This window comes from Helicoverpa zea, chromosome 9, assembly GCF_022581195.2.
Source record: "Helicoverpa zea isolate HzStark_Cry1AcR chromosome 9, ilHelZeax1.1, whole genome shotgun sequence".
NCBI classification, from domain to species: Eukaryota; Metazoa; Arthropoda; class Insecta; order Lepidoptera; family Noctuidae; genus Helicoverpa; species Helicoverpa zea.
Window position 1 is genome coordinate 153,805 of NC_061460.1, and position 25,132 is coordinate 178,936.

Here is a 25,132-nt window from a genome sequence, read left to right on the forward strand (position 1 = left end):
TCCAAAGTTCACGAGGATTGTCTTTGTGTTTTTCAAGTAGGTTAGATTGATACTGATTCCTGACTTTCCGTATTAAAGTGATGTAAAAATTCCGATATCTAGTATAAATTATAGATTTAATATCATTTAAGGGATATTTTTTAGTTTCCTGGTGAAGTTTGTCTTTTACTAGAGAACATTTTAGTAAACCTTGTGTCATCCAGGGCTTGAGTATGATCCTTGATCTAGACAGACGTATACGTTGGGAGTAGTAACAATATCAAAATTAGCCAAAAAATCCGAGAACTTAATAATTATAGTAACAAATCCTTACGAATAACTATCGGAGATATATCGTGAAAGACGGGACGGTTGACATATGTCGGGCATGTCACCATCCGGGTGAGTCTATCAGACACAGCCCCGGATCTAGGGGGGGGCAAGCCGGGGCCTGTGCCCCGGGCGGCAAATTCAGGGGGCGGCAAAATCAGGCGGCTGCCAAATTCACACTTCACAGACCAATGGATAACGTGTTGTAGGTTCAGAGTTGTAGATAGATGGATAACTCATCATTTATTTAACTTTGACCACGGAATAAATAATAGCACAAGTACAGCAATTTGATGGCCATATCAACTTGAGCGATACCCTGCACCACTGCACGAACATTTATTATTCACGAGGCGAAGTTTTAGCAAACTAAAACTGATTAAAAATTATTTGCGATCATCTATGAGCCAGGAACGCTTATCGCATATATTTATTTTTATTTTAAATCCTACATCACAGATTACTGTAATGGTTAGGTACCTACAGCGCCATCTTAACCTATGGTGCAGGGTGTGCGCGTGACCCGGGTACCACATCTCGGGGGGTGCCATCTTGGTCGACACATATCTGCATGACCAGGATGGCGCGGGCAGAAGGGACAAGTCACATTCTTATCTGTGAAGCCTAGGTTCACTACCATTTACTGTTTCATTTTATTTATATTCAAATTTTAAACAAAACTACGACAGAGCATGCGCGAGATATCGAGGCGGTCACCCCTCTCAGTCCGACTGTCACCCCTACTTAAATTAATTCCTCAAAGTTAGAAAAAAAAAATCCGCTCGCTTCGCTCGCGGTTCTTTCTTAATTTCTGTTTTGTTCTGCCCTTGCTTTTTGAGTACTCAATCTAACAAAAATTTAAAGCACCGAAGTAGCAAAAACAACTGACGCTCGCTTCAGTCACGGTTTCTTTTTTATTTGTGCTTAATTCAGAGTTAAATTACAGTCCTCAAAAGTAACAATTAAAAAAATTCACTTTACAGTGGTTATTTTTAAGTTGTTTAGGCGCTATTTGTAAGCGGAGGTGGAGGACTTTGGTATTCCACATCCAAACAATTTTGCGCAGCTGCCTCACTTTCCGGTGGTTTTTTTTTTCAAACTTGTTTGAGTACTTTTGTGTTCCAAAACTCAAAAATTTCGCGCTCGCTACGCTCGCGGCTTCTTCACGTGACTGTGCAGTGCTTTTTTTCAAACTTGTTTGGGTACTTTTGTGTTAACAAACTCAAAAATTTCGCACTCGCTATGCTCGCGGATTCATTTACCGTTTTTTTTTTTTTAATTGGGATCTTTTGTGTCCTACATCTCGAACATTTCTGGGGCTCACTGTAGGTTTTTTTTTACTACGTGATTATATTCTGTCGTTTTTTTTGGGGAGGTGGGGGATGCTCGATAAGTAGTCCGCCCCGGGTGCCACCCGATGCTACGCCGCCACTGGTCAAATGTAGTAAAAAATATATATTTATGGAGTCCTCAAAAACAAAAAAGTTTGCTTGCTGCTTGTTACAGCGCTTTTTTAAACTAATTAACTTTTTGTGTCCCAAATTAAAAAATTTGCGCGCTCGCTTCGCTCGCGCTGCTTTTTACAATTACATCGTTCTGTCTCGACTTTCATAACTTAGACCGCCAACAGTTTGAGCCTACAATGAATTGGACAAATTTTTTGAAATCCTTTACCTACCAAATAGTGCACTTCATTCGAACGTTCTTATTTATATTCCTTGTAACTACTCTAAGTACTTCAATACATAGATGGCGCTTGGGTGATGATTGCAACCAGGCGCTACATGAGCTAGAGACGGCCTTGCCTGCCTACATATTGATAGCTAAAATTATATGGATGATAAAGGTGAAAATAAACATAAGTAGGTAGGCGGGGCGGCATTTTGCAGATTTTGCCCCGCCTAAAAGAAATTGAAGATCCGGGGCTGATCAGACATATTATATCTGGTTGTTCTCGTTTGGCTAATGGTGAATATTTGCACAGACATAACCAAGTGGCCAAGATCATCCACCAGCAGCTTGCTCTGCAATACAACCTTGTAGACCTTGAGGTACCGTACTACAAGTATGCGCCCGACCCAGTTCTCGAAAAGGACCATGTCACGTTGTACTGGGATCGATCTATCATCACTGACAGGACTATTGTAGCCAATAAGCCTGATATTGTGGTGATAGATCGATTAGCGCGCCGCGCGATGATAGTCGATGTCGCCGTTCCGCATGACGAGAACCTTGTGAAAGCTGAGAAAGAGAAACAAATAAAGTATCTCGACTTAGCGCACGAGGTTGTCGCCATGTGGAGTGTCGACACGGCTGTTGTTGTGCCGATTGTCGTTACGGCCAATGGTTTAATAGCCAAGAGCCTCGACGAACACCTCAGGAGGCTCTCGTTGGGCGGCTGGATCAAGGGACTGATTCAGAAGGCAGTACTCCTTGATACGGCACGTATTGTGAGGAGGTTTCTGTCTCTGGGACCCTAACCACCGGTACCTTGGACCCTGTGCCCGATATCGGTGGCAACCTATTTTTTATATTTTTAAATGTTTTTTATTTTTATATTTAATATTTAAAAATGTAAATTATGTGTTCTAAATAAATAAATGACTTTATAGTAACAATATCAGAATTAGCCAAAAAATCCGAGAATTTAATAATAATAGAAACAATATCAAATTTAATCAGAGTTATCTGAATTAGCCGAAGACGTACTGGAACCAACGAGTTTATCCAGATCCTCCATAGATTGAATACGTATCGCAGGAAATTGACCACTTGGTCCGCTCTCATTTTTCCTGATATATATATTTCCATCACGTATCCAACAAAAACGAAATCCATACGTCCGAGTTCTTGCTCTGGCTTCACGAAATAATAGCCTTTTTTCTTTGGTAACTCTTTCATTCAGATAGATGTTCGAAGGACTAGTGTTCACGATGTTTTCCGAAGTTAGGTTTTTCCTGGATTTTGCAGCTCTCAGCAACTCGTCTCGCTTTGCCTTCCTAATTAATTTTACCACAATAGGACGGGACATAGTCGAGTCATTTCCAATTTTAGGTCTTGGACCAGCCCTCGAGATAACGTCGATATCGGTCTCTTGTAATTCCACATTCAGTTTCTGAGACATCGTCATCAGGATGTGTGTCAGGTTTTCAGCATTTTGCTCGGGAACACCACATACTTCAATTTCATTTCTCAACGAGGATTGTTCTAAGACGTTTAGGGTAGTTTGAAACTGGGATATTGTTAGCTTCAGACTTTTTATTTCCTGGTCCTTGGCTTCAAGTATGCTATTGAACTTAGCAACATGTTGTGAGAAGTTCGGGGAGAGATTAGCAAGCTCAGCTTTAATGTCCTGCACGTCTTGCCTCAGCAAACATATGTCATTACTGTTTTGCTTCAAGTCTTTTATTTCTTGTCTCAGTTCCCTAATTTCATTCAACAACTCAACAACAGATGTTTCAGAATCTAGCATAGCTGACCCCCGCGTTCCTCTCGTCATATTTACATTTTCACAGGACGACTCGTCAATATTTAGAGTAGGGTAGTCGTCAATATTGAGAGTCCGGGCAGGAGTTCTAGTGTTATCTATCTTGGGCTGCGAGCATACGCAGTTAGGGCAGAGCCAAGATTGTTTAAACTTAATGTTGAATTTTTCCCAGGATAATTTCGTTATATTAACACACTCCAAGTCATATGCTCCTTTACATTTTACGCAACCCATAAAATATTTATTTGAGATTTTCTTACCGCAAGCATCGCAATTCACATTCATTCTGAAGAAAGTAAACAAACGACGACAGCGCAGGCGACACAGGTGACACTGGTGAGGCGCGGGAGGCGTGGGAGGCGGGGTGGCGCACACCTGCACGCAGAGGTCAGCGGGTAGCGGGCAGCGGGCAGCGACGACGCGGCGAATGAGTCACGGTTGTTGTTTAAACGGCGGTGAATTATGATTTTTTGGTGGATTGATTTTGCTATATCTTCGGCAATACTTTAGTTATTAAGATGGGGTTTTTAAGACTGTTTTCTTAACAAACTTAACTAACGTAGTGTAGTAAGATATTTACTGATTGGTAACTTTGAACTACTTTTTTTGAAATAATTACGGAGCAAATTTGCACAGTGGCGTCCTTACACAGTGCCGAACGACGAAAGTACATACATACTTAGAAAAGTTGCATTGGTTCTTGCCTGACCTGGAATCAAACCCGCGCCCTCATACTTGAGAGGTTGTTTCTTTACCCACTAGGCCACGACTTTTTACCTTTTTACCTACTAGTTGATATCGAGCAAAAAAATCACGTTTGTTGTATGGGAGCCCCCAAAATATTTAATTCCTAATTCTAGTTTTCAGTATTTGTTGTTATGGCGGCAACAGAAATAGGTACATCATCTGTGAAAATGTCAACTCTAAAGGTGTCTGCCCACTATCCCGTAGCATACCATGACCGTGCTAGGAACGTATCCGGCACGGCACGGAAAGTAATCCGATACGCTCTATTTCGCCCACTGAAGCGGGCCGACAGCGTTCTGAACCCGTTTACAACCGGTATTTAATCTGTATGATGCCCGTATGTAACACAGCAGGAATTCTTTCAATATACAGTGGTAAAGCATCGGTTCGTTCTCGTACAAATATCAGTGATGCGTAGACGCGTTAAAGTGGTGAAATATTGAAATAGTTATGGCTATAAGGAAACGAACGATTGAACAACTGGCAATTATTGCAAAAAACACTGGACTCGGGGGCTCAGTCACCGTGTAGCCACCTGCGCGCAGCGGTCTGGCAGCGTCGCGTGCCATGCACGTAGCGTATCCGCACCGGCAAAATAGGTTTGTTCCCACTAGTTTTACTGCTTAGTTCTACCGTAGAACTAATGGGAACTTTTTTCCCACTAGTTCTACTATATGAGATGTAACAAAATAGTAGAACTAGTGGGAATTATGGTTTTTATTGGTATTCCCACTAGTTCCACTGAACATTGGCAGTAGAACTAATGGGACATAATTTTGTTCTACTAGACAGAAGAAGTACAGTCGACGGCCGATAGTTGTGATTTTTTCAGAGCTCAATATAGCAGTCAGAATAATTTAGATTCTTTTCATGAATTTCAACAAAAAACAAATGTTTTTTTTTAGAAAAGTACTAGGACAGCAGAAATTAAGAGGAGCTAGTAAATCTTTTTTGTTCATCTAATTTTATAACACCTCTAGGGTGGTGTTTAAAAATCAGACATTGATAAAAAAACAACACGCTTTAAAAAGTTAGTTTGATGTGAGTGTTGTGATGGAAACTAATAGTCTTATTACCAAAAGTTAAACATCTGTTGAACACTTGTCTACGTAAAGTGTGGCTACAAAAGGGACCTTAGTTCAACGTCATAATTTGTAATTTTTTTTGACAAGTGTTCAACAGACATTTAATTTTTTTTTTTTGTAATTTTTTAAAGCGTGTTTTTAAACTATTATTTTTATTTGTTTTTTTTTTGTCTTAATCATAGGGCTGCAATTCAAATAGTCAATCAGCAAATATTTTTTGTATAATTTTGTATAATGTAATGTAGTATTGAAAATGAATATCAATGTCTGATTTTTAAACAACACCACAGAGGTGTTATAAAATTAGATGAACAAAAAGATTAACTAGCTCCTCTTTATTTCTGCTGCCCTGGTACTTTTATAAAGAAAAACATTTGATTTTTGCTGAATGTTATGAAAAAAATCTAAGTTTTTCTGACTGCTATCGATTTTGAGCTCTGAAAAAATCTCAACTACAGATTACCGGACACGGCGAGATGTCACCCAGGCCGTCGACTGTACTTCTTCTGTCTATAGTCTGTTTTTTAATCTCGTAGACTAAATTGACACTTGCAAAATGTCAAACTTTCTAATAATTTTGCTAGCTCTGTGGTGCAGTGTTGTACTTACGATACCGGTTCGTTGAATCGTAACTTTTTACAATAAGTCATCCTGAAATAATGGGCTTATCCTTGATGATTACGCATGGCTTTGCGTGGTCAGATATCCCTGGCAGTTTGTAGCACGTCGTACAGCCATGTGTACGTACGTGAATTTTAAATATAAAACTTTGAATGAATATTAAATTCGTCTATTATAGATAAAAAGTTACGATTCAACGAACCGGTATCGTAAGTACAACACTGCACCACAGAGCTAGCAAAATTATTAGAAAGTTTGACATTTTGCAAGTGTCAATTTAGTCTACGAGATTAAAAAACAGACTATAGTAGAACAAAATGTCCCATTAGTTCTACTGCCAATGTTCAGTGGAACTAGTGGGAATACCAATAAAAACCATAATTCCCACTAGTTCTACTATTTTGTTACATCTCATATAGTAGAACTAGTGGGAAAAAAGTTCCCATTAGTTCTACGGTAGAACTAAGCAGTAGAACTAGTGGGAACATACCGCAAAATATTCCCTCCGACGAATAGTTGACGGCCCGTACATGGCACTCTACGGTGTCGGCCGGTGACGGAACGGTCTAGTGGGCATAGTCTGATACTTCTCAATACAAAGAATAGTTTTTTGTCTGAAACGGTCCTAGTACGGTCATGGTATGCTACGGGATAGTGGGCAGACACCTTAACTATCACGGTTCATGAGATACAGCTTAGGGCCCGATTCTCCTAAGTTAATAATGTGAAAATCGAATAGAAATCGAATCGCAATATGATCACAATAGCAGTTTTAACCACATCGGGCATTCTGCTACTATTATAAGACCAATCGTATTCCAACGACATTCGATTGGTTTGCGATTGGTCTGCTATTTTGGTGATTTTTGATGGCATTAGGAGTATCGGGCCCCTGTTGATCATAAATTTTTTTTATGCTGGCATATTACATCTATGCCAAACACCATAGATGTTTTACTAAACAAGATTGCGCGTTATCAAAATATATATTTATGAAAATGAACTCTATTCCAACGAAATAAGTTACTAAATTGATTGCATAATACACAGAGGCAAATCCGAGCCGAGAGGGATAGTTATAACGGAGGCCGCATGACTCGTTCTAACACCTTGCCAGCATAAAAAAATGCCGTACAAACTGTTTCACTTGGCTCGTTTTTTGGGTATAAGTGCGCAGTCCTGTTTACTATATGTATATGGCCAAACACCATCGATATATATGTACTACGTACTAGATAGAACGTTCCGAACAAAAAGCTTACCACACTGAACTGCACTGCAGACTATGCAGTGCCCAAAATGGCAAATCAGAGCGATTTTGACACCTGCGTCAGATGGATGTCTATGAAACTACAAATAAAAAATAGAAAATACATATCAAGGTATAAACTTACACATATAAACTATTCGAGAGTCAAGTTAGTAAAATTACACGCTGTTCATGCTATTACAACGCTTGTATATCATACTTTTCATTTACACTTCAATTTTACAAATATGCATTAATTTGTTCCCGCCCGCCATCTTGAATTATGGATTAAGAAAATCGTGCAGAAACAGATGTGCCATAAAACTAGCAGTAGGTAAAATATCAATGAAAACAGACTTCACTTTGTCATGGTATGTTCTTACTTTCAAGAAAAAATAATTAAATTCGCGAAAATTTGTGATAGCCCTCTTAAGAAAAAAAACATCGTAATTAATATTAAAAACCCTAAAAATAAGTTCCTGGTTTTAATATATTACATGATTTTGCATTCAATAGGCATGATGACAAATTTTTAAATTCCTTTGTATGATGTAGGTATACGTCTATTTTATATGAAAAATTATTAATTTTAAGAAAATGCGAAGTTTTTTTTATCAAACAATTGCATTTTTCTCTGTCCACTTTGAATCCGGCGCGAAAACGCTTGTCAGTGTCATGTCGTCACTTGTGACGTCACGACTGAAATTACAAGACGCAAGTAAACAATTACGCTCGTGCAATAGTTAAGTTTTTTGTGTTATTAAATATGAATTCGAAAAGGCATAGGTGTTGTGGGGTCCCCCAGTGTAAGAACACATCCAAAACAACTCCTGATAAGTTATTTGTGTACGTTCCTCACAATAAAAAAATACGAAACAAGTGGCTTAAACTTGCAAGGCGAGATTCAAAAGCAATATTGCCCAGGGTACAACTTTATTTTTGTGAAGATCACTTTGATGTAAGTTATTACATAGTTCTCTAGATTCTAGCATAGTTTATAATGTAAATAACTATTTCGAGGTTAGGTTTCATCTCTCATTGTTTTTTAATTAAACTAGTATACTTACATGGAAGTTTTAACATTTCTAAATTCAGCTGAACAAAAATCTTTATTTGATGCCAAAAACTTTCCCAGCATTATGATATCAATTCTAGGCAAATTAGCGCTGTTTGCCTTGATAAATCCGGGCTCCATAACTCGTGTTATAAACAATTAATTAATTAAAAACAACGATCGCAGTGGAAGTTCACAATAACGAAATGTGACGTTCGCGCGCTTTCGCGCGAGTTGTTTTGAGAGATGACGTCATGAGCTCTGATTGGTGTTCAAGATATCATGGCGGATTGCCTTATTTCGTAATTTTATTTTATAAAAATACATATTAATCACATTATTAATAAAGAAAACAATGCGCGTTTTATATTCCAAGCTTCAAGTTTAATTTAATAAATATATTATTTTAATGATTTTTGATTACTGTCATCATGCCTATTAGATATAAATAAAGTTTTTGATATATTACATGACATTACATTACACTTAGATATAAACTTTTTGAGTAATGAAAAATGTAGGCAAAATACGAGCGACACTTCTGCAATTAACATCAATGAGGATGACTACATGTCACAATACGTCAACGAAATGTCAACAGACGACATAGCGGGTAAATTATTTGTATGGATGTTCTTGTCTATCGCTAGAATATATGTCAATGCCAAACACTGACACACAGCTGATGGTGACAGTGTACGTACAACATTGACATATAAATAAAGGGACAGGAAATGTCACGAAAAAAACGTGCACACCTACTGTCAGTCTGCAGTCGTAACTAAAATGGCTGCCATTACTAGGGTTGTACCGCTACCGGATTCAACAAATATCGATATTGTATTCTAGTTAGAAGTATGTACGAGTCTTACTGGGTGCATAAAAATAACCGAGTATAAATAATCTCTTCGTCATAGAACTAACTATCACATTAACTTCACTGATACTAATAACCTCAACAACATCAACCAAATGGGAGGAGTCATTTCAGTAGGGTGATACCTTTGAAAAAAAAAATAAACAGGCAAAGTAATTATTTATTATTTCAAATAGCCCTATGAAAGTTCTTTCACGTCAGACTAGTTGCAGGGTGCCAAAGATTCGGTCCTATGAAGAAGAATCCGCAAGAAACGCCATAAGGATACTCTCTTAAAAAAAAAACAATAATTTAAAATCGTTTTCAAGCTATTCATAAGAAAGTTATATAATGCAAATGGAGCTAATTATGTATTAATCGATTGTACAAAACAATTTTAGTGCTAAGAAAAAAATATTTATACAATTCGAAATCTATACTCGGTAACTAAGTTCTCAAGCAAACATTGCAACTTGCATTCCGATTTGCTCGTCTGTGCGGAAGCACTGCCGTGCCCGTGGTCGCCGTAGAAGCATCATGTGAAAATAAAAAGGCAAAACATATTATTTTCAATAAAATATGTCTTTAAAATCCTAAATTTTATAATACGCCTTTTTAATCAAAATGTTTTTAACTGATGTTTTGTTGAAAATAATACACAACTCTGAGGGCTCAGTGTCTTAGGGACAGTAAGTTCTGATGTTAAAATTTGTAAAAGCAGACTTATTAAGTGGATATTATATCGATACTATTATGACAACTGCACAACACTATGCCAATATAACATGTTATTGTAAACAACATTTATTTCTAAATATAGGTTTTTATACAGAAATAAACCAAAATATAAGTACTTTCACCATCAATTCATGTTCCCGTAACATATTTTTTATAAAATGTGAATTATTTTATGTAGTTTCTAGCAAAAATAGGTTCCTAACCTGTGTAAAGACAATCCAGCTTGATTTTGGTGCTTCCTAGCACCACACTTCACAATACAACACATAGGCATATTCGTTGATTATTTCACTATTGAAATAGTAAAGTCTTAAAAGTAAACACGAGTGATATTCTATAAAATAGCAAAAATAAGTCACGAAGAGCACCTATTTGACAGCACAACTACCATAACATATATGGCCAGATATGGCACGCAGAAGGATTTCAAAAGTAAATGTCACCATTTTACGCAATCACAAAAATATTGTTGTCCCTGTTTTCAAATACACTTATCTGCTTAGAAAGAGTGAGACAGAACTATGTTGCATAGTTTGTTTCATATTTATATAACTATAGATACGTCAATATCAAAACGGCGTCTCCTTATAATTCTAAGCTCGATGACGTACAACAACACAACACAACAACAAGGAAATGAATTAATCAAATGTCAAAATCAAATGAAGACGTGAAGCTGATCCAATGAGGTCTGATGAAAATGTTATATTGTACGTGAACCTTATATCAAAACATGACAATACTATACTAAAACAAATGTCAATGTCAAAATTCGATAAACAACAAATCACCGTGTCCTGCGTTTTCTGCTCCGTAAATAAAAAATACAAATCGTAATCGCAGACCCATATACAATATCTGAATCAGCTTCCTCTCACAACAACCACTCGTACATCTCAAATATTACCCAGTGTAGGGACATTGTTGTCTCTTTTCTCAGAAAACAAGAAACAGCCGGCACGAGAGCAGAAAAAATATTCGAAGTACCACCATTACCTAGGTAGTTAAAGGAAAGAAAATATATTTATGAAAGGTGAGAAGGTAGTTATATTTAACACGAAATCATCCTTTGCTTCAAATTTAAGCGAATTTTGCTTTGAGTATTGATTGAGGCACGATCACGTAAGCGCGCAACAAGGATCTATTATTGATGTTGTAGTGCTGTTTACACAGAATTAAGTATGGTATAGTGAGTGGGTGACATGTGCAGCTACCTGTGTGGACGATCCGGAATGCCGTGTTGTATGATTGTGTTGGCGGTGTTATTTATAAATGATATTTGTGGTGGGCAGTCGGCAGTCGGCCAGTCGGCGCATGCGGCGAGTGGACGAACTCGAGTCTCGTGAGCCGAGCGTTCCGCCGAGAGAGTCGCCTCGCGTCGCTGCATTGCTGCACCGCCGTACACGCTTGCCGCGTTCTTTGCTCATTTTTAATGATTCATAGTCATTAACTGATTTACTATAATTATCATAAGCTCGGTCTTGTATCTTATAGTCTTACAATACAATAATTTCTTAATAAGAAATTAAGTTGTTAGGCAAGAAGTGCAGTGCTTGAAAATATTGCAATAACTTGTGCTTTAACAAGTGTTTACATATTGCTTTAAAGTGAGCCAGTGAAGTGGGCGCCATGGCTGAGCAGGGCACTCCCGTGGAGCTCTACATCTATGATCTCACTAATGGGCTTGCTTCGTTGTTGTCTCCCACAATATTAGGTAAGCATACATATCAACTTGGAAGTGTTTTGAAATACAATGATGTAGTTAGCCATATATGTTTAACTGAATGAAACTGCTTGTTATAATTTTATTATCAGTATTTAATTAAAAATGCCTAATTGAGTGCTTTAAAAAATTACTTTTGCTTAGTATCATAATATGATCATCATGAAAACTTATTGTTTTGTAAATACTAGAATTAAATAGAGTGCCTGTTCACATGAGCAAATTGGTTGTATCAACATTACATTCATCAATCTGAATCCCTGGGATGTAGGACATTCAGCGAGAAACAAGAAACAGGCAGTGGGTTTGTATATGTATAAATGAGCACCACCTTGTTCTAGCTAGCTGTTGCAAACGTGGCTGTGCACAAAATCAAAAATCTTTATTTAGACTTGACTGCAAAACAGGAATTTCTTAATGTCAGATATTTACAAAAGACAGTCCCCAAAATGCCCTCCCTTCACTAGGTTTCAGGTTCGATTCCTGGGTCAGGCCAAAGTCGCATTGTGAGTTTTAGAAACTTTCACAATAGGCATAGCCGCTCGGCATGAAACCGGCGGCATTGCCGCCGGCATGTGTGTAGTAGCCTTGATGTCTCTCCGGTCGTGTTGTATTGCCATCCCATCGGACTATGCGAGAATATAAGAAGCAATAGTGAGTGCACTTGTGTCAGCGCAAGAGTTTGTGCACTTTAATACGTCTGTATGTCCTGCACAATTTCCAAATCTCTTTTTTTACATGGACAGATAATTGGCAAGGAGGACATCATATAAAATTCAAAACAACATGCTGTTAGGCTGTTACTTAATCTTCTAAATCACACTAATAATATTACACACTCAAACCTTCCTATGTTTATCCTGAAGTTATTAAAACCGCGAGAAAAAGCTATTCACATGCATATGAGTAGAACACATTTATAAAATACCAAACAAATATAACCAAACCCAGGTGAAACAGGTAGCGAAATCATGTTATTTTAGTTAAAGAGTAAGTACCTACATACAAAACATTTTTCCAATCACACAAAAGAACCTGTTGTTGAACAACGAATGATGTAGGTATATATAGAAAGTCCTTGAAACATACTCGATGACTGCTCTTCGAGTTGTAAGTGGGTCACTATGTGTTATGGCATAGCTGTCACCCAATAGGCGAAGTAAACAAGTGAGTGTCGGCCCGCGCTCACACTGGCGCTGAGAGGGGGGGGGGGGGAGGCAGCGTGGCTGTGCAACGTATCGATTAGCACTAAATGACCGCGCTCGAACTAGCTGCGCGCCGCCGCGCTCCTCTGCGCTCGAAGGCTCTCAGGGGCTCTTGGCGCCGCTCGAAGACCGTGGATCCGCCCGCGCGTTCTGCCGCCCCACCAGCTGTGTGCGCTGGGCTATAGACTTCAATGAAGTTAAAGTGACTAATAAGATGTACTTTATGGTGACTTTGCAGGTCGGCAGATCGAGGGCGTGTGGCACACCGCCATCGTGGTGTACCAGCGGGAGTTTTTCTACGGCGGCGGCGGCATCACTAGCTGCGCGCCGGTGAGTACCGCCCTGCTCAGATAATTAGCCTTACTACCACTGTGCTATTACCACTCTCTAAATTATTGTCGTGAGAGCAGTGTGTGTGTCCTAGTCATTGGTTGAAGTTGCTATTTGATTGAACGAAGACAAAGTAAGATCATTTTATTTCATTTAGGCTTTTATAAGCACTTATGATCGACAAAAATATGTTTGGTTCTTGCCCATTCCAAAACTTCTCTTGCCCAATTCAGTTAGCTTTCTGTGGAGAAGAACGGACAAGAAACTCAATGGTTTCTCTTTTTAAAATTAGTAGGTATTACAGTTTATGGTATGTATTGATACGTATAATGATAGTATAGCATGCAAGGATCGAGAAGAGAATCGCAAACAAAAAAGATTTGATAATAAAATCGGTCATTTTGTTTTTATTTTATTTAATTATTTTTCTAGCTGATGCTAGATGGCGCTGACCTGATGGTACGTGAATGGGAACGGAACGTCATATCTTATCAACGTCATTTATTGTCAGGTCGTATTACTAAACGTTTTTGTTATTAATAATAAAAAAAAAAACACTGAAAATCAAGAAAAAGCTATTCTTAGGTGCATCAGCCTCCCAGGTTGGGCAGGAGCCGCTTGAATGCAGCACCTGCCTTCTCCAGTTTGGGGCCCAAACGTCGGAAATGCTCGACGAAGTTCCACCGGCCGTCGAGGACGAGTCCCAGGTATTTCATCGCCCTCTCGACGCCGATGGTAACCCCCCCACCGTGACTTGGGAGCCTGAAGGTGGCGCGTTCCGAAGCCCATGAAAGCACATGGCCTCAAAAAAAAAAAAAAAAAGGTGCATCAGCCTAGAATTAGGTGTCTAATGGATATGTTTATTTCACCACCGACTTCAAGGCCGATGCAGCTTAGAATAGTTTTTTTGTATTTCAGTGTTTTTGGGAGTCGGTTATTTTTTTGTAACTATTTATTTTATTTTTGGCCTTTCAGTGACAAGCATAGTTGTCACTATCCACTATGTAAGTGGAAAGTACTCATCAATACGAATAATATAAGCCCAAACACGAGGTAGTTTACATATTCGGATGTCGAGTTCCTTCGACCTTCTCGGGTCTCCATCATCAGGTCAGCCCCAAACCTTCACTGTTACAAAGGTCTCGTCATTACAAATAATGTAAGCCCAAACTCGAGGTAGTTTACATATCGACGCTTGAAAGGCAACAATTACTAAGCGACATTGAATGAACTTTACAGGAGAGTGATTTGAAGTTAAAAAAATTTGCAAAAAAAATATTAAAAATTACAATATAGACGGATTTTGATGCTGTTAACATACATATATACTTAATTTTTATAGCTATTTTTGATATTAAAATAAGCCTTGTAGCTCTCGAATAAAAAGCAGTTTACGTCGCTTAGATAAAAAAATCCTCATTTGATAAACAGGTAAAACTATCCAAGCTATCACTGAAGGTTATGTACAAACAAGTAACATTATTTAAATTGCATCTGATAAGTTTGGAGCAACATGTAAAATTATTTAAGCTATTGATAAAGATTTTAGAAATAACAGGCAAAAGTAAATAAATACAAATACTTAAGAATTTATAGACAAGAGTATTTATCTAAATTATCTAAGAGTTTATAAAATAAAACACGGTAAGTTATCTAAATGTTATTTATACTAAATCTCTTTCATAGAATGAATGTAAATCTTAGTTCGTAGGCGACAATATTTAAATATAAAGCACTTTTTTAACGTGTGGGATCATAAATGAACGTAAACTTTGTTAAATATAGGTATTTTTTATTGAAAATCAATCTTAAAAAAAGAAATAAATAAAATTATCTAACCGACATAGTTAATAACAAAAGTTATCAAGTCAAATAAGTAAAAGCATCTAAGCGCCAATAATATTACATATTAATATGAGTAAAATTATACAAATTGCACTTTCGAAAAATAATGGCATCAAGTTAAATACACTGTAAGTACGATTCACAAATACTTTTTACGGGTAGAATCTACTAAGCGTTTACGTAAAGAAATTTTCGAACAAGTGAAAATAACAAAGTCCAAACGAGTAAAAAATTAAAAACATGAAAAATAGACTAAGTAGATATTTTCAATATTTTAATTTTCCTAAGTCTAAAGGACATTGTTCAATTTTGGCCTAAAAACCGATGTGAATATTAATTATACTATAATTTTCATTTATTTTTATATTGTTTGAAACATATTTTAGTATTCCACGGACACTTCAAATAAATAAATTCCAAATAAAAAGTTGGGTCACAATTATTGATGCCTTATAAAATGTTTCCGTCAGCCAGTGCTGCCAGTTTCGGAAGTTTTCGCGATTTCGGTAAATACGGATCGAATTGAGAACCTCCTTTCCGAAGTCGGTTATTAAAATTAGTTGGTAACGCTTTATTTATTTAAATACCTAAACTGACTAGCTAGAAAAAACTAGTATTCTATATGTTTTAAGCGAAATCGCGAATTTCTAGCTTGGCATTCGAGTAGGATTATAGTTTTCGTAATTGGCAGCACTGGTGTACTTCAGTCAGTTTGCTAGTAGTCAGTTTGATTAGAATATATGTCAATGGTTTGATTTCTTTGCGACTATCGTTTCTTTTGTGATTTTCTATGCGTTTCATGGTTTTATTGTAACAACTTTGGCTTGATTACGGACTCCGATTAGATTGCGTACTTGGTAGACTCGGCTGTGTGTAAAGGACTGGATTTTCCTGGCATTTTCAGATATTTCTCTGTCTGTGATCGAATTTAGTTGTATTATAATTACAACAATGGATGCAGAATATAGTATATTCTATAAATTGTGGATCTGCTGGAGGTTCTTTGGTATTAGAAAACGAAGATATACTTCGTTGCATACAACAATGGACTGTTCCCCGTATGGTAAGTGGTCTACGAAAGTGTTTTTCTAATTTTGATAAGAATGTTACTACCTATACTAACTTATGTTTTCATAAGCACACAATTTCTCGGATTTCAAATCAATTGCCACAATTGCAAGTTACTTGACATTTACTTGTTTTATTGTATTTATTTATTACAGGTTGACGCTCATGACCTTATATGTACGACGTGTTGGTCTGAAGCAGTCGATCATAATAAGATGCAATGCACTGTTGGACGCAATTGTGTACTTTGTAAGAAGCTCCTACCATCAGGCATTTCTGTTGCAATTGTATCGTTGGGCGTAGAACAGTGGGCTGTTGTGCCCACATAATGACTATTATCTGGTACTTAAGCTGGGCGAGATACCAAAGCTCAGTTCTTAGATAATATATTATTGAGAAATATTGATGATTAAAAACCTTTAATTGAATATAAATATTGTTTTTATTGCACATCCTCGAAAACCTCCTGTTAAATTATTTTGTGTGGTAATGACATTTTTAGTATGGTCTGTGCCTTCTTGGTAATAGACCGCGGGTTCGATTCCCGCCTTATGGCATGTAGATAGCTAGGTAACTGTCTAATATAAAAGTAGTAACAATCATTTAAATAAATAATTCTCCATCGTAATAATATCGATATTTTATGAATTGTGGTGAATGGAACTCTTCCATTTTGGATACTTATGCGTTTTATCACAAATCCAAAGTGGATTCACTATATATTAAGAAACGTAACGTTGAAAGCAAAAGCGTTTAGGTAGTTGTTTTTCATAAAAATTCTAAGCATTTATGAAAACTAGTCACAAGCCCCGTCTTCGCACGGTGGCAATGTAAAACCTTGGTGTAAACCTTCCTCTTGACTAGGGCTGCCATCCGTCCGGGTTTCCCCGGATTTGTCCTCGTTTGGAGCCCGTCCGGGGGCCGTCCGGGCGGATTTTGAAGAAGTGTCCGGGGAAAACCCGGACCATTGTGTGAAATTAAAAAAATAATATGAAAATGAGGTCTTGTTTTTTTACTTATTATTTTCGGTCTCGTCCGGGGAAAAAATGCTATTTACGCCAAATGTCCGGGTTTTTTTAATCTATGCCCGGGTTTGGCGAAATTCGAGATGGCAGCCCTACTCTTGACCTACTCTATCTATTAAAAAAAAATCGCACCCAAATCCATTGCGTAGTTTTAAAGATCTAAAGCATTCATAGGGGCAGACAGAAAATGCAACTTTATAAAATGATCATTGTCAAAGAATTATCTTAAACTTACTAGGTACCTACTATCTCTTTTCCTAGTATCTAGTAGAGTAGTCTTTTCCTGGATCTAGAAGAGAACATATAGAGCTGTACATAGTATTGTTGATATTTTGTATAGTGTAGTTTGATAATACTACTCTGATATTTCACGCAAGCTTGGTTATTTTTTATTTATAACCTCAAAATATTAACATTTTTCGTAATTATTTTAGTTTCCTGAAGTGTCCGTTCGTGAAAACTTATTTCATAGGATTCCATATAATTTTAAGAGTTTATAGAAGTCACTTTCCATTCGAACGGTTCTTAGGCAGAACATGTATGGAGCCGGAACAATGTCCTTTCCTAAAAATCCCTTTTTTTGCGTCGGTTAGTGAGCACAAAATTCATGATTTGGTATAAATTTCGCAATATCTAAGCGACATAAAACTCGTCGTAGAAGCACACCGATTAGACTAAATGGCGCAGAAAAAAAATACAAATCCATTGGTCCATCCATATATAACTCATTTTTGGAATTTCTGGCGCTTAGATATTTTTGCCTTTCAAGCGTCGATATTCAGTTGTCGAGTTCCCTCGACCTTCTCTCGTTTCCATCATCAGGTCAGCTCAAACCTTCACTGTTGCATAGTGTTATCAGACGTACACCTCATTGTTAAGTGTTTAACCTATGCATGCCTACAATTTTCGGAAGGTGCCCTCGATTTCTCAGGGTTTCTATCCGATCTGACCTGATGATTATGGGACCATCTGGGAGGTATACACTGGGATATCAAATAAAACAAAATTTGCAAATCGGTCCAGGCGTCTTCGAGTAATGAACTAGGTGAACATACATAAAGAAAAGATCCCGACGAAATGAGAATCTCCTCCTTTTTGGGAAGTCGGTTAAAAGTTTAAAATAGGGAATGAAAATGGAGTAAAAGGAGAAAAAAAGTCAGTCAGATAACTATCCGAATGTCCCGAGAGGTTTTGGAAACAATTTGTCCAGATGTCTGAATTTCTTGGGTCTCGGCTTAAAAGGGGTTTGCAATGTTATTTTTTTTACCTTGGCAAAGGCTCATTCATGTAGTAGGTACAACGCCATCTGGCACTGTTTTTAGGAACTTTTTTAATTCTCAAAAAGAAAACCTATTGAAAAAACATCAACACAGTGCCATCTGTGCAAGCTATTTGATGCCATAATAGCGCCACAGTATGAAAAAGAAGTTTTGAATCACCTGACTGATTTCATATCCGCTTTTTTCAAAGTGCTATGTTACAATCCGCTGACTAGATGGACGTTGAGTGACGCTTGTTCAATCAATGTTCGGCCTAGTGATTCAATTAAATGTAACATCCGATGAAGGAGCAAGTCGTTCAATCAAATAGAAGCTTCATCGAGAAGAGCGCGGCGTATATTTGTCGTTGGTGGCGGTCGCTGGCAGCGCGTGCTGATGACGCTGATGCCGGGGAATGCACCCAGCGCTTCGCTTTAGATATAAACGCACCAACATTTTTACTTGTTGCACCGTATTGTTTTGGCACAATTCCATTTCCCAATTGATGTAGTAAATATCCAATATGCCATGAATTATATTATTGCATTAGCGAACATTACCCGGGTTATCATTTCGTCTCATGCTAGATACGGAGTACACCTGCAGCCCCGGCCCGTTGGATGAAAGAATAAATACTGACAGTTGGGTTCCATCGTTACCAGGTCGGGAACTGATAATGGAAACCCTGAGAAATCAAAATGATTTAATCAAACTAGACTGAAAATCAGTATCTTTATGATCGTCATAAAAATACACAATGACAGCCTCCTTATGATTAAACTGTTTTAAGGAACGCGCTGTGGACACGGCACCTATTTAGTCTGTGACGGCGCCGGCGTCTATTCTTAAAACACATACCGTCTTACCACAAAAACTTTTTAACGTCAGTTTAAGACTTGTCTAAAAAAATGTCAAATTATGACGTTGACATAAGGTTCATTTTGGAGACACATTTTTTTTAGACAAGTGTAAAGCAGTTGTTAAAGTTTTTGTAGTAAGGCCAATAATGTTTTATATCAACACCTACATTAAAATAGTTTAGACATTTTCGTTCACGGAAAACACGCTTTTTGTGGCTGTCATAAATTGTCAGATAGCGCGGTTTACGCACGTGTTTCTACTATCCTCATCATCGTCAGTCTTTGTGTCGTCCCACTGCTGGGCACCACAGGCCTACTTTCACAAAGAGAAAGATTGACGTCAATTACGTGCCATCTCAATGCTGGGGTGCTGGGAATTTCAGACTTTATACGATATATATATAGTTTAGTAGTTAGTTATTCACATATAGTTTTTCACGATTTTATCTACCTATTAGGTTTGCTGTTGCTTTAGCATTGAACAAACTAATTTGACCGCTACTTTTACTTTATGACATTATTTTGGCTTTTTCTTTTGATAGGAAAGTAAATGATCGTTCGAGTTTTTTTTCGTATCATTTTGTAACATTTAGCGTGCGGCACTGTGACTGTGCAATATTCTGACGCAAACACTGTAACAAAACCGTCTTGATTAACTTAAATGTCCGCAAAATTGCAATGTTGTATGCGAACCATACATTTGTATGACGCGGACACATGCACTGCACGCGTGTGTCGCGAGTCGCGAGCCCACTACTAGCACTGCTGCTAGCACTACTACTACTACTAGCACTGCTGCTAGCACTACTACTACTACTAGCACTGCTGCTAGTAGTGGACTCGCGACACATTTTTTGTTTGCGAACAATTCTGGTGGAATCGCGCCATCATGATAGAAAAGACGAGTTGTACACAATGTGGAGTAATAGGAATAGACACGTTAATGTATTCGCACAATATGGATGGTGCGCGTCACCTGGCGCGCGACCACGTAAACAGTCTATTTGAGAGCGCGCCGCCCGCCGGCACTACCGCCGAATGCAATAAACATTTCATGCACCTTGCACACACTTCCTTACTTTCGAGTTATTTTAGACATGCGGTGGAGTCGCCCGCGCCCTCGAACCACTCAAATTATCTAACAAACTAGCGGTCGCCCGCGACTTCGTCCGCGTACAATTTTTTTTTATTGTAAGCAGGCTAACTACAAATTTTAAGACCATCACTTCTAAAACAGGACTTCCATGCGAACTATAATATCAACCCCCGTTTAACCCCATAAGGAATAGATTTTTGTAAAATCCCTCCTTAATGCTTTTTGTGCTGCTCATAGAGGCCGAAAATAGATCTCAGTGGCGTGCACTTGGAGAGACCTATGTCCAGCGGTGGACTGCGATAGGCTGATGATGATGATGATCCTCCTTAATGCATGTCCCTCTATAAAGAACCAACGTCCCTTCAAGTTTGTAGGAGTTTATAGTTTCTGAGATTTCGTAATTACCTAATCAGTGCATAGTATTTCGCTTTTACCCGTTTTACCCGGTTTTACTCGCGTCCCGAGGGAACGACTTCCCGTACCCGGGTAAAATATAGCCGATGTTACACGGGGATAGTGTAGCTCCCGAACAGAGAGAATTTTCCAAATCGGTTCAGTACCTAGACCTAGTTAAGGCTGTGCACATCGTGCGCTCACTAACCGATCATTATTTTGCTGAGTTGTTATTTTAAAATTACAATATTTCCTAAGATACTCATTTGAATCGAATGATGTAAAGGGCAATTTTGTTTTAAAAATACTTGTTATGAATAATGTATTTATTTGGATAAGGATTAATCTGAGGGCACGGCAGTGCCCCAGCCAAGACTCGAGCAAAGCGGGCACGGCCGTACCATCTTTTCTCGAAGCGTTTCGCGGCTATTTCAGTCCCCTGTATCTTCCATGTGAACAAAGCTAGGAGTTTAGGTTTTCGATGACCAAGAGTAAGTATTAGAACAAGCTCAGTCTCAAAATTACAAGACATTTGAATAAATAGTTTACCAGTTATGAGCGATCAAAGTTACACCATTTTGTCACTGACTCACTGACCGATCATCAAAAGTCTAAGGTACTTCTAGCAAACTTAGAACCTTCAAATTTGGCACCAAGATAGGTTATTAGCTACATATAAAGGGAAACGAGTGTTACATAGCTTAGTATAAGTAGTACTTAAAAAAAAATCAAATAATTTCATGTGATAGCGTCATCTACCTCTGAAATAAATCTCTTTTATTCTAAAAGCTATTTGATTAAAAAATTCGACAATTTCGAATTTTTTTTATGATATAGTCACAAAATATTGATTTATTATTACAAATAAAGTAGAACAGGACTTGGCTTCTATGCGATCTCAAAACTTTTTACGGTGGAGGAATTGCGTAGAGGATTGGCTTTTTTTTACATTTAATGTTTTTGGTGGGATATCATATTTATAAAAACACCTTCGCAAATGCCATGTCCCACCTCATCACATGTCCACTGTGCCCTGAAACTTGCTCGCGGCAGGACCTCATGAGTGCATCCGGCCGTGCTCTCGCTGTGGCGGCATATTGGGCTGACAAAGTGTAGTCTCACTATAAGACATGTCATCGACACGAAAGAAGAAGAAGAAGAAGATAACCGATTAGGATTTGAAGGGTACTCTTTCCAAATAGTCTCATTGATGATGAAAAATCGAGGGTTAGGTACTTTACTGTAAGCGTGCATAGATAGGGCAGTAACATAACACTCACGCTCAGGCGCATGTCACTTGATAGTTATGACTCAGGTGTATCTGAAAGGCTGCGGGTTGTTCGAAAGACATACCGCGGCCCTGGTGCATAAAAGGCCTACGACGGAACACGACGGTTATTAGTCAGTAAGAGTCTGACACTCCCTCACCGCTGCTAACCCACAGCGGGATTGGTCATTGATGATTTTTGACATCGTTAAAAAAAAAAGAAAAAAAAAGGTGTATCTGAAAACATTATAAACAGTCAAGAAGAAACATTGTAAAACTAAAAATCATCACTTTTTAAACCGTCTTCTAAAATACTAAAAGAAAAAAAATCCGTTCAAGTGCATCGGTCTAGATGTCGCACAGTGTACCGCGTAGAACATGCTAGGTGGACAATATTATTTTATAATATTTAACGATGCTTTTATATATAAGTAGTCATATTGAGGTATTATTAATAATTTTTGGTATGATTTTGTAATAAAAAACAAAATATATATATATGAAAACAAAAATAATATATTTAGAAATAATAAACTAACAATACTATAGCACTAAATATACAAATTAACTTATAATATAAAAACAATATAACTGCCTACTATACAAATTTTATTTATTGTTATTTACAATACATATTTACAATAAAAATCAAAAACTATCCTAGTAAAACAAACAACTAAAAAGCGTCAAATATATATACAAATTACCTTAACCTAAACCTAATCATCAGAATCATCATCAGAATCATCATCAAAATCTTCTGGTGAATCGTCATCATTTTGTGGCAATGTGCGACAATATGATGACGTTTCCGGTCTTGATGCTACTATGGTCGGGCTTACAATTAACTTTAATACCTCTGCACATATTTTTTCCGGCTTTTTTTGGGGAATCTCACGAAGGCTATTGATAAAAGGGTCAGATGTTATTATTAACATGGAGAGCAAGTCTCTATTCGTAGCAACACGTGAGCACTTGCGGGTGTTGTACTCCCTAAATCTGCGGCAATCTTTGTTACGTGCTTCTTGAGCCTCTTCGGAAAGCTGCCCAATTGGAAGCAATGCCGCTTTGATGACCTCAGTACTGTGTACTAATATTTTATGTACAGTAGCAGGCATATAGTACCACGAATAGAGACTAAGGTAATGTCTTCTAGTTTCAAGACAAAATTCGTTAAATTCAACCAAGTTTATTTCGAACCCAGAAGACAATGTCCTCAAAATAACATCAAACTGTTTGATAATAGTAACATCTAACCCTGTGATTTGAGCGCTCATCTCAGCATTCTTAAAAAAGCGACGGGCTGTGTTTCCATCATTGGAAGAACCAAATCCTGGCTTTGGTTTATCTACAATGAGTCCCATCTCGTTCTTGAATTTTAACCTGATTTCTTCGGAACGAGCCTTGATATCAGTTTTGTCTTCGTCGCTTCTAGCCTGCCATTTCTTAATATTCAACTTGTAGCTGATATGTAAAAGGCATTCAAAGCAACGAATCCAAGCATGAAGTGTAGATAAACCAAAGCCAAAATGTTCCTGATTGCTGTTAAACTTCGCGGGGTCATCGTTCATCGTCTTGGGGGTGGCACCACAGATGAAACACTTTTGAGATGAACGAGTTTCCGTTAAGGCGTTACATACCTTTCCGTCTGTCATTGTCAGAAGAAGTTCGTGTTTCACAGAGATTTGAGTATCACCAAAGTTGATAAGTGTTGGAAGAAGAGCATTAATTTCTTCCAACAATCTATTTGTCTCTGCTAACGTGAAGTCGTTCGTTTCCTTAGCAAATATAAATTTGATTGGGCGACAATACATAGTTGATGAAGGTCGAGGATTTTGCCAAATAATTTTGGACCCATCATATAACTTAAGCGGAACGAAAGAAAATACGAAAAGAAATTCGTCCGTATCTTCACTGTTCTCAAATTTCTGTTTGTATGTGCTGTGCCCAGAACTGCCATCACATCCCCATTTACTAACAAGTGTAAACTTTGAACTTGTTGGGAGGACACTGTTGATAACTTCATTCTGTGCTAATACTAGACGTTCCGCTGTTTTATTTAACAAGGCTTGCAAATTTATTTCAGCACGAGTTTCTGTTATAGCAATGTGCTCCTCTGCAGGGTAACAGGCCTGTTTGGATTTTACTACACTAAAATATGACGGAAACACATTATGACCTGCTTTTATGGACCACTTCCTAGTTTGTTTGTAAGCATGTGTTGTTGACTTAGAATCTATATAGTATGCTAAGGCTTCGTCACTACTTAACTGCCTAGGATTAACGGAACTGGTATTTTTTGACTTAATAATATTATCTGGGCTCTCACTAATGTCTCTAATCACATGGGCAACTTTTCTTTGTCCTGCTGAACGCATAGCTATTTCGGCAGCAGTCACTAATTCACTGGCACTTCGAGATTCTACGAGATCTACGACTCGACGTTTCTTCGTCTTAAACGACGATTCCTCGAAATCTTTGCGAGGTCTTCCTGCAGATGTCACAGCCTCACTTGATGTCGAAGGTTGTGGGACAGTAAACTGACTAAAGAACTCACAGTAAACTGTATGTCTCCTTCATCCAGCCAAGTCTTATTTGTAATTAAAAAACGCTCCTTCGATTTTCCCGAAGCCAACCATTTGGCTCCAATCTTAGTGGAAAAGTTGGATATTTTCAACTTTATTTCTCTTTGGCTGCTTTCAGTAATATCACCAAAGTGAAATTTTGAAGAAAGATAGTCATAAATACGCGACCTTTTATCATTCTTCGTGTGTTTCAACCACTCTTCAAAAAAGGCTACCCTTGAAATAGAGTAAACGTGTTCTGAAAAAAAAAGAAAAAAATATGTTGTACTGAAGTGTGCTGAACAATATGTATATTTTTACAAACTACACAGTTATACCTACAATATATCT

General features: G+C 37.8%; 1 protein-coding gene across 5 annotated transcripts in view; it reads left to right on the plus strand.

Annotated features, from left to right (window-relative positions):
- Positions 1-10,891: 10,891 nt before the first annotated feature.
- LOC124633545 overlaps positions 10,892-25,132 on the plus strand; it is a 45,234-nt gene continuing 30,993 nt past the window's right edge. For 2 of the 5 annotated variants that reach the window (XM_047168807.1, XM_047168808.1), the window contains exons 1-3: positions 10,892-11,179; positions 11,755-11,860; positions 13,313-13,404. In XM_047168807.1, the coding sequence (XP_047024763.1) occupies positions 11,776-11,860; positions 13,313-13,404 (177 nt within the window). In that variant the 5' untranslated portion in view covers positions 10,892-11,179; positions 11,755-11,775. The remainder of the gene's footprint in view (positions 11,180-11,754; positions 11,861-13,312; positions 13,405-25,132) is intronic. The other 3 variants (XM_047168806.1, XM_047168810.1, XM_047168809.1) reach the window with 2 other exon arrangements.